This window comes from Ipomoea triloba, chromosome 15, assembly GCF_003576645.1.
Source record: "Ipomoea triloba cultivar NCNSP0323 chromosome 15, ASM357664v1".
NCBI lineage: Eukaryota > Viridiplantae > Streptophyta > Magnoliopsida > Solanales > Convolvulaceae > Ipomoea > Ipomoea triloba.
The window spans coordinates 14,398,812-14,408,352 of NC_044930.1; the positions used below are offsets into that span (position 1 = coordinate 14,398,812).

Below are 9,541 nucleotides of genomic sequence, written 5' to 3' on the forward strand. Positions count from 1 at the left end.
AAAATGAGCGGAAAAGCTATTACTTCTGTTTTAATATATATATAGATATAGATATAGATTTATGCTCACAATATGTGCTTAGCTCATTAATTTAGGAAAAACCTTATCTTCCAAGCACAAAACTCACTTCTTAAGTTAAGCAAAAAAAACAAAAAAAAAATAAAAAAATCAACTAGAATATATTATGACAAGATGGATAAACCTCAACCATGGCAATTTTGATGACTCATAAGTATTCAGCTACGTTAATTTGTGCAAATTAAACTTTTTAAATGATAGAAAATGCTAAATTGAAAAAATAATGAGAGAATTTTCACTTACTAATGTTTCTAAAGCACTCAGTCAGCAAATTAAGCTTGTTCTAGTACATGTAAATAAATTTATTCATGAATATAGTAACTCTCAACACACTTTGAAGTTTCAACTCAATGACACCTTAACCACCATAAACTCACAATAAACACGCAAAAAACAACCAAATATGATACTACTGGTATAACTAAAAAACACACACACACTTGTACACGAACATGTAACATCCCCACCTTATTTGATGGCTAACTCGACGAACACAGTCAATTTGTTTAACCAAATATACCTGTCGGAAGTGGTAACATGAAACCTGAGCATGAACACATTCAAGCAAACAGAGAAACCAAGACAACTGACGTTCATTAAAATGTTTCAAGCGACAAAACAAAGGTTTTAAAAAGTAGACAAATAAACAAACAAGCTAGCAGAGAGAAGAAGCAGAAGGGTATTCAATTTCGAATCCTGTATGCCTGCTGCTCTATCTGCTGCTGCTCACGAAGAAGGTTTAGAAGCAACTGCAAGTTCGACAGATATGATGAACGTGGATCGACCCGCCTCCCTGAGGTACTGAACGTCCCCGTTCATGAGCTTCACCAGCTTTCTGCTTATAAGCAGGCTGATCCCATCCTCTGATGCGTCTGCTTCGCTACCAAACATTTGGGTCAGCAGCTCTTCTGGCACCCCACCGCCTGTATGCGTTAGCCTGCAACCATAATATCGCAAATGGTTATGAGTATGAACAGCTACTTCTTCCAAATGCCCATGGGTCATATTTGGTAACTAATCCAACATGCACTTGTGAGCAGACCCATTGTTGCTAAGGCATCACGCATCATCTAGGCGTCTAGTCAATGAAGATCGGTCGGCGAACAAGCTCGCCTCACTTTAAAAAAGAAAAACCCTACTAATACATAGCTGAGAGCCTAAGACAACTCCCCCGCCCCCCTCCCCCAAAACCTCGCCTTAGTGGTTGTTTACTTTGTTTTATGACAGGTTATGGCTGAGAATGAAAATAATCCCAATTATGATCCATCAATGGATCCTTAAAGGAAGGATAAATATAAAGGCTTATGCTGGAAATGCTAAATTATTGCATAATTTAGTACTTCTGTTGAGATCTGAGAATATGTTTATATGCTAAAATGCTAAATTATGAATTGATATATATATATATATATATATACATATATATATATATATATATATGGGAGGGTTGAGGTGAGAATATCTTCCCTGTAAAAAGTGTGGACACATCCACACCTTCCATCTTGAAAAAATCAAAGGCTAGGATCTTATTATTACTAAACTTTCAAATTTTTAATAATAATAAAATTAACCCCGCGTCCCCGCCTTGAAAGTCCGCCTTACAACAATGAGCAGAACCAGTAAAAGAGAACTTCATGTGCCCCTTTACTTGAGTTGTCACTAAGTAGAGATCCACTGAGCATATATATATATATAAAATATAAAAGAATAGTCTTACTATCAGATAAACTTTTAGTTAAGACGAGACATATCGTTCAATTAAGTCTTGTTTAGCAAAGCTTATCAACTCTAAAGCACAGATGGATTATTATATAGCTTAAATAAGCTGAAAAGAGCTACATAAGATATATAATTCATTTTTTATAAAGTGCATGGCTCATTAGTCTATAATTTCAATAATATAATTATGTAAATATTACCAAATAGTCACAGTGGTACCTGAATTCCAAATGGGCAAGCTGAATAGATTCTCCTAAATTATCTTTAGTCAACTTGGATGAAAGAGCAAGCTGGCCTCCGCTCGGGGTAAAATTCACGGCAACTGACAAAAATTCAGAGAGGATTTGTTGAAGCCTCAGACTATCTCCATATAAAGTTTCACAAAGAATATTGTCAGCTATGTCATTAATTATCCTTAAACTCTTTCCATTGCTCTTTGTCATTACTTGACTAATTGAAGCTTGTAACACTTCATCTAGCTTAAATTCAACCATTTCCAGATCCAGATACCTGCATTTAAGAATAACAGATAAACTAAAGCATTAACTACCAATAGTAGAATGAAATAAATTGATTAAGAGGGGATAACCCCATCCAAGATGGCAAGAGATCCCCGCTTGTAACCACAAATGTCACGAGTTCGAATCCTTGCCCCCTTGGTTTGAGCCGGTCAGCTATTGGTAACTTAGGTTGGTTTACTTCCTTGTGGTTCTTTGTCAGATAGGGTCACAAGGCTTTACACTCGAAAGGGTTGTGGGGTTTCCCTCATCATCCAAAAAATAAATTGATTAAGAGAGACTGAATAGAAGAAATTTGAAAAGAGTAAAAGGTGAAATTTTTTCATGTTACAGTTAAACTAAAAAAAAATAAAATTGTAAATCGATTATTTCGTCGTACCCCTCGATGATGCAGTCAAGATCTGTGTCATCAAGAACTTTACTGAGTTGCTGCTGACACTGGGCACTAGTATGCAATATGCTTTTCTGATCTTTACCCAACTCCGTCCCCTCTAGCATCTTTCGAGAGAACATGATTCCCGAAAGAGGGTTTTTGACCTGCCTTCTTATGTACGCCAACACTTTCAACCTCTTCATTGCAGTTTGCTCGGACAATTTTTGAAAATGAAGGGCTTGTTGCAGTTCCTGGCTTGCTAACTGCAGGAAACAAAATAGCCCCGTGACGGCTCCCTCTTGGTCCAATCTTTTGCTCACAGAAAGTAGGCACTCCACATATTTCCCATTTCGTGCAAAGAAACCAAACCTGGTCTTTTCAGACACTTGACCAGTTATAGCGTTGTTCAGTACAACGCCCAGATTTACAAAAGCCTCTTGATTCTTGAGACGACAGCAGGCTTTCTGTGTCCCGAAAACCTCCCCCAGAAGCATCTTGTCCATAACTTCATCACGGCACCATCCAGATAAATTTGTCATTGCTGAATTCCACTCAGAACACCACCCAAATTCATCGGTTCCAAATATTGGGGGAATCAAAGGGTTAGGATTTTGTATAATAGCCCTGTAATCTCCTTCAATTCGTGTGAACTTGTCCATAATAGTCTTCTGTCCAGTTATATCCTGTGCAATAAAACAGACACCGACCACACTTTCTTGAACATCCCTGCTTGCACAAGCATTCACAATTAAGCTGATTGGACCAGATTCTGATCTTTGCCCATGTGTTTTTATCTCAAACTGTACATTTTTTTCTTCTTTCCCTGGAAAAGATGGCATTGGAAAAGTTAAGAGAATATACTGGGGAAAACACAAATGTTGCCGATTAAGTAGTGATTTGGAGATAATAGATGGAGTTTACATTATTTATATATATTCTATATATAATAACTCCTTGATCAATTAACATACATTAAATGCATCAGAGGGATAATACTTAAATACATACCCTGCAACGCCAAACTCAACATCTTTCTCACATTATGAACTGAGGAGTCTTCCACGAGTGTAAGAAAGTGCTTCCCAATTGCTTCGTCGACAGTTAGACCAGTCAACTCAGCAATTTTTGTGTTCCACCCATTCACCAGCCCATCCACATCAACTGCCAAGATTGGCACTGTGGCCGTTTCAATCAGGCGGACCATTTCACTTGTTACGGCTTCTAGTTCTTGCATACCGTCAATTCTTAGGTCATTAAGCTTTGTATGGATAGCATTTGCATTTGCTTTTGTATCCATAGTATCAGCCTCCTTGCCGAAAGCATTTCTCAGTATTAGCTGCAACGAATGAATCGCATCCATCTCGTAGTCCTTCCAAGGTAAACTTCTTGTCTTGACAACTTCAAGAAACGCTTTAAACGATGATCTTGGATGCATTTTCCTACCATCATCCTTCTCATCAGGTTCGTGCTTCGCACCACCCCAACGAACTTCAGCAGCAGTGTGCGATCTGAACCAGAAAAGCCAATCCTTGTCAGATATTCTGACAGAAGCCATCCCGCATATTGCATCACCAAGGGCAAGAGCCCCTTGGAAGCCAGCATCGTACAAGCTATCTGTGCTCAGACCTGTGGAATCCATATGGTACTCGGAGAGCCAAGAGACTATATCATGCAACTGAAAGTCGGTTGGGGTAATTCCCAATCTGTGTACCTTACTCTTATACAGCAAAGCAGCGCCATCACATTTGACAAGATCCATTATATTGGGGCTCTGTGACACAATACCCAGTGGCGCATCCCGCATTAACATATCACACAAGAGAGTTTGAGTGCGTAGAATGTTTTTCTCAACAATCTGGTTTTCTAATTCTAGTTCCTTGTTGACATGAATGGCGAACACCTGTGCAAGGAACTCACATGCATACCGAAGAGGAAAAGGAACAAACCTTGGAGTTGTGTTATGGCATACAACTAGGCCCCAAAGCCTTTTCCTCTTCTGTATCCGTCCAGATTCTGAGGCCTCCCCTTCGTCATCTCCATCATTAACTACGACTGCCATTACCAGTGACGCTATTGAATTCATATTCTCCATGTACTGTAAATGACAGCTGTGAGGAGCCCTAAGTGTGGAACCACACAATGTTAAATCAATCGAAAGTTTCTCATCTTGGACCACCCTGACATGTTTTGCTCGGCAATCACAAATCATCCGTACTTTATTCTTCATGAACAAAAAGCGTGCAGCTTGAGGAATATCGGTTGCTGGATAATGCAAGCCCAAGTAAGGTTCAAGGCCAGGCTTAGTGATCTCAGAAACAACCTCTCCGTGATCATCATCATGAAATTTATAAATCATCACCCTATCATAACCTGTGAGTTCGAACACCTCTTGGACCATAGTATCACAGAGCCTCTCCATGCTGCCACTTGGCAAGGACTGCAATCGAGCAATAGCTTTTGCTGCAAGTTTATACGATTGCAATGCACCAGCAGCAGTCATGGGTACTTCATATGGTTTGACTGGCTCAAAGTCAACAATCAAGCTACCTGTTACCCTATGGATAATGGCATAAAATGGCTTCCCAGAGGTTTTGCAGTGAACAAGGATAGGATTTAACAGAGAAACCTCTCCAAATCCCAAGGCCTTCTGTAATGCTGCTGCACTGGGACTGGTAAAAATGGTTCTAATATCAGTCCCAATACCAAGAACTGGATGGTCTCCAACACTTGGAACAGCATGGCTGACCATGGTAAGCATCTCGGGAGCATTTTCACTGAATGCTATGACTTTAAAAGTTTTCTCATCCAGCGCTAACAAACAGCCAAATGGCTGGATGTATTTGGCTTTTTGGATCTGATGGAGATAAGCAGTGGTTACTTTGTCAGACCTAGGTTTCTGCACTCCAGCATCCACACTCGTGACTCGGACTGAGCTAGAGTAATCAAAGGAATCCCCCGATTCCTCAAACTCCGCGTGGAGCTTTGCATCTATAGAGGTTTGTGCTATGATCCTAGCACTATGTTTTGATCTCGCTGAATTACTAGAAGACTGACTAGGTCTGGAAGTTGACATTTCAATTCAAATCTGAAAAACACGACGAATGTTGAAATATTAGAAACAGATCATTTATGCCATACATGTGCAACAAGGAAAGAAATATACGACAGCCATTGGATTTGTGACCTTTTCTTTAGCTACATGATAGATTTTCTAATTTCTTATTCTATGACTGTCCAACATTTAAAATAAGGCAAGATCATTGCCATAAAGCACTCGAGTTATAAAATCATAATTAGCTAACTATCCTTCTGCTACTCAAAAGGAGATAATCTCAATTACATAATAGGGCGGAGAATCAACCTTGAAAAGACTGAGAAATTTCAGTATACAGCACATAAACACTCCACCTAAAAAACAGACCAAAAGCACATAAAAAACAGAAGCTTTAGTACACAAAATGTTTCAACTTTGCAGACCAAAAGTTGTCAGTTTGTACACACACATACACAAGCAAGCTAAAAATGAAAACAAAAAGATTCTCTGCAACTCAGAAAACTAAGAATTCACTCTATGACACTATGCAGGTACAAGAAGGTTATGTCTTGCAAGATAAAGAAAGAGTATATTCTTCTGCCCTTAAAGTTGTGGTTCAAATTCATGAATTTCATACCATAAACTCAACTCTGAGCCTTCTGATTTCTTCCATAAATGACTAATCTATTACTATAATTCTATAAATTCAGAAACAAGATAAGAACTTGAAAAGGGACCAGGTAAGAGATTTAGAGAAGAGAACAAAACTACAGTTTTGAGTACAAATATAACTTCACAACCAATTAGTTTCTTGAAAATGAAGTGAGAAAAAATGACTGACCTTTTTTTTTTTTTTCTGAGACTGCAGAGAGTCAAGAGAGCAGTAAAAGAGTTGAACAACTTTGAGATGAAATCTTCAAACTACAAAAGAGGCAGGAGTTTGAGGAGGCAATAAATGCAAGGAAACTCAAACCCCAAGAAGGGAATTACAGAAACCCAAACACCTCCTTAATGGAAAAGCCCAGCTCCCATTCTTCCACCCAAGGTATCGATCACCGCCTCCCTCTGATCCTTCCAAGAGCAAATCAGGGACCACACACCACAGCTCAAGCACAGAGTGCTCACCCTTTTAAGAAAATGCATTTTATTTTATTTTATTTATTTGTTTATTATTCCCATCAAACCAAACGCATCCCAAAGCGCATATGGCTACATACAACAAGATAATATAGTATATAATAATGTATTCTACAAATGGAAAGCGAAAGAAAGAGTTTACTAGAATATTGTGAATTGCGCAGCTCTGTACTTCCCTAACATAGTTAATTCTTACAGATTGGTCCTCCCAAAAATCAGCACAAGCCTCAATTTTCATTTGGCCTCCATTTGTACCATACTAAACTATTAAATTCTTACTAAATATATTTATTGGGAGATCAATAAACGAGGCTCTGCTGCAGAAAAGACCAAGAAATACAAAGACCCACTTTTATTTCTTTCAATATTAAATTAAGAGAGTGGATTTGGGGAGGAAAGGAGGGGTGGGGGGTTTGGGGGGGGGGGTTGAAGTAGTGGTTAGGGGAGGCCATACCTCGAATAAGAAATGAACAGCAAAGCCAAAAGGTTATGGATGTCACGTGAAAACCTCATCTTCGTTATCTTCCTAGAGAGAGGGGGATGATTCTGACAGGGTTTTGAGAAAGATTGACTGAGGAGAAGAGAAGAAGATGAAGGAGATGGATGGGCAAGAGACGGGAGTGGGTCAGATTCCCAGATTAAGCGGCAACTCGGCACCCAATCAGCACAATTTCCCCATGCATCATCGCTGCTTTCACTGCTCTTTTGCCACTTCACTTTCTGCCATTTATTCAACCAATTATCCATTCAATCATTCATTCACCCCTCCGCTTTGGTAAAAACCCTTGTTACGGCTACAACCTAATTTTTCCCTCAACCCTTCACCCTTTACTAAAACTTCACTTCACTTTGAGCCTATGATGTAATTACACATTGTTACCTTTAATTGGTGATATGAATTTATACATCATCACCAAAGTAAACTAGGTTTTCTAATTTTACATGTATAATGACACTATAATATAATATAAGGATCACACTTGTGTGAGACCGTCTCACGGATCCTTATTCGTGAGACGGATCAGGTCGGGTCGAAACAACATGTAAATGTCATATTTATATGTGCAAATGTCATACTTATATACTCAAATATAATACTAATCAGGAATACAATTGTTGTTACTTATAAGAGAAAAAGTATTACATGTATAATGATACTATAATATAATATGTAGAGTTTTTTGCATTTTTAGTCCCACGACTATAGTGACACTTGTAGGATTGGTCCACGACTTTTAAACTTTGCAATTTTGGTCCATGACTATTGTTTTTGTTGCAAAAATGGTCCTTCCGGCGCCAGAAAACGAAAATCGGCGAATTTTTCGACAATTTTTCGCCGGAAAAAAAAATCGACATATTTTCCATCAATTTCTCGTCGGAAAAAAAATTTCCCTTTCAAGTAGGATTAAAATTGACATTTCTAAAAAATTAATTTAGTTTAATTTTTATTCAAAATTGACATTTCTAAAAAATTTCTCTTTGTATTAGTAGATGTTACTACTGGGCAAAATTATTCAAATATTATTTTTACTTTTTAGTTTAAATTTAATCTTAATAATATTATTTTTTGTTGATCTTAAATTTGTATTAATAATTTTGAATTTGTACTTAATTGACTAAAAATTAAATATAATTTAAATTTAAATGAAAAAGTAAAAATAATTTTGAATTTGTATTTAATTTTACTAAGATTAACTTGACAATGTATGCTTTTAAAAATGAATTAGTTTTAACTTTAATTAGTTTACTAAAATAAAAAAATAATTAAATTGACTACATATGTTTATAGAAATGAATTTGTTTTAACTTAAATTAATTGTTTAGAAATGCCAATTTTAATCCTACTTGAAAGGAGATTTTTTTTCGGGCAAGAAATTGACGAAAAATATGTTGATTTTTTTTTCCGGCGAAAAATTGCTGGAAAATTCACCGATTTTTGTTTTCTGGCGCCGGAATGACCATTTTTGCAACAAAAACAATAGTCATGGACCAAAATTGCAAAGTTTGAAAGTCGTGGACCAATCCTACAAGTGCCACTATAGTCGTGGGACTAAAAATGCAAAAAACTCATAATATATAGTTAATAGTTGACTTTATTAAGTACAAGAAAAATAATCAATTGAGCCATTAAAGTATTTTTTGAAAATAAGTATCATCAAACCAGAAACAATTTTGTATGAGCATTTCATTTTTTTTTTATAAAAGTACAATTAATACTTTTAGCAAATTGTCATTAGCCAAGACTTTGTGGTTTAATGGTACTTGATTGCACTTTCATATGAAATGAGGTGGGTTCAAGTCTCAATGTAGGCAAGAGAAAGTAGTTAAATCATCTTTTTTACTCTAGAAGTGGTTGTGCACTAAAAAATAGCGGTAAGATTTAAAGGTAAAATGTTGTTGAGATTTAAGCAACAAGGCAATGCATATTTAAGAATTCAAGTAATACATTCATTAATTCATACATGATTGATGCACACAATAATAACCAATTTCACTACAAACATCTAGACATGAAGATTGAAACAATGAAAATAAATGATGTTGAATTAGGGGTAATCTCCTTCCAAGTGCTCAGGCAATTATGACAATAAGGGAGGAATGCCCAATTCAAAGGTTCACTCTGAATGCACCAAGGAATTCAAGACCCTTCGGTCTAGAATTGGAGCATAGAATTTTTCCACT

The 9,541-nt window shown here is 36.9% G+C and overlaps 1 protein-coding gene across 9 annotated transcripts; it reads right to left on the minus strand.

Annotated features, from left to right (window-relative positions):
* Nucleotides 1–362: 362 nt before the first annotated feature.
* Nucleotides 363–7,580, minus strand: LOC116006533 (phytochrome A). 9 transcript variants are annotated; one of them, XM_031246952.1, is made up of 7 exons: nucleotides 7,314–7,580; nucleotides 7,002–7,176; nucleotides 6,564–6,848; nucleotides 3,697–5,773; nucleotides 2,695–3,511; nucleotides 2,017–2,307; nucleotides 805–1,015 (listed from the first exon to the last, which is right to left on the minus strand). In XM_031246952.1, exons 4-7 carry the CDS (start codon nucleotides 5,759–5,761, stop codon nucleotides 805–807), a joined length of 3,384 nt encoding a protein of 1,127 aa, XP_031102812.1. In that variant the 5' UTR covers nucleotides 5,762–5,773; nucleotides 6,564–6,848; nucleotides 7,002–7,176; nucleotides 7,314–7,580. The 9 variants fall into 9 exon arrangements, with proteins under 9 accessions (XP_031102816.1, XP_031102812.1, XP_031102814.1 ...); XM_031246954.1 differs by lacking the exon at nucleotides 7,002–7,176 and having other exon boundaries at nucleotides 6,564–6,643; XM_031246953.1 differs by lacking the exon at nucleotides 7,002–7,176.
* Nucleotides 7,581–9,541: the final 1,961 nt, after the last annotated feature.

Bases quoted from the DNA above. Each gene is read 5' to 3' on its own strand.
- LOC116006533 (XM_031246956.1), bottom strand. From the start codon at position 5,761: ATGTCAACTTCCAGACCTAGTCAGTCTTCTAGTAATTCAGCGAGATCA. The intron at 3,512-3,696 runs GTATGTATTTAA...CATCTTTTCCAG, and splicing joins GTTGAGTTTGGCGTTGCAGG to GGAAAGAAGAAAAAAATGTA. The intron at 2,308-2,694 runs GTACGACGAAAT...TCTTAAATGCAG, and splicing joins CTTGACTGCATCATCGAGGG to GTATCTGGATCTGGAAATGG.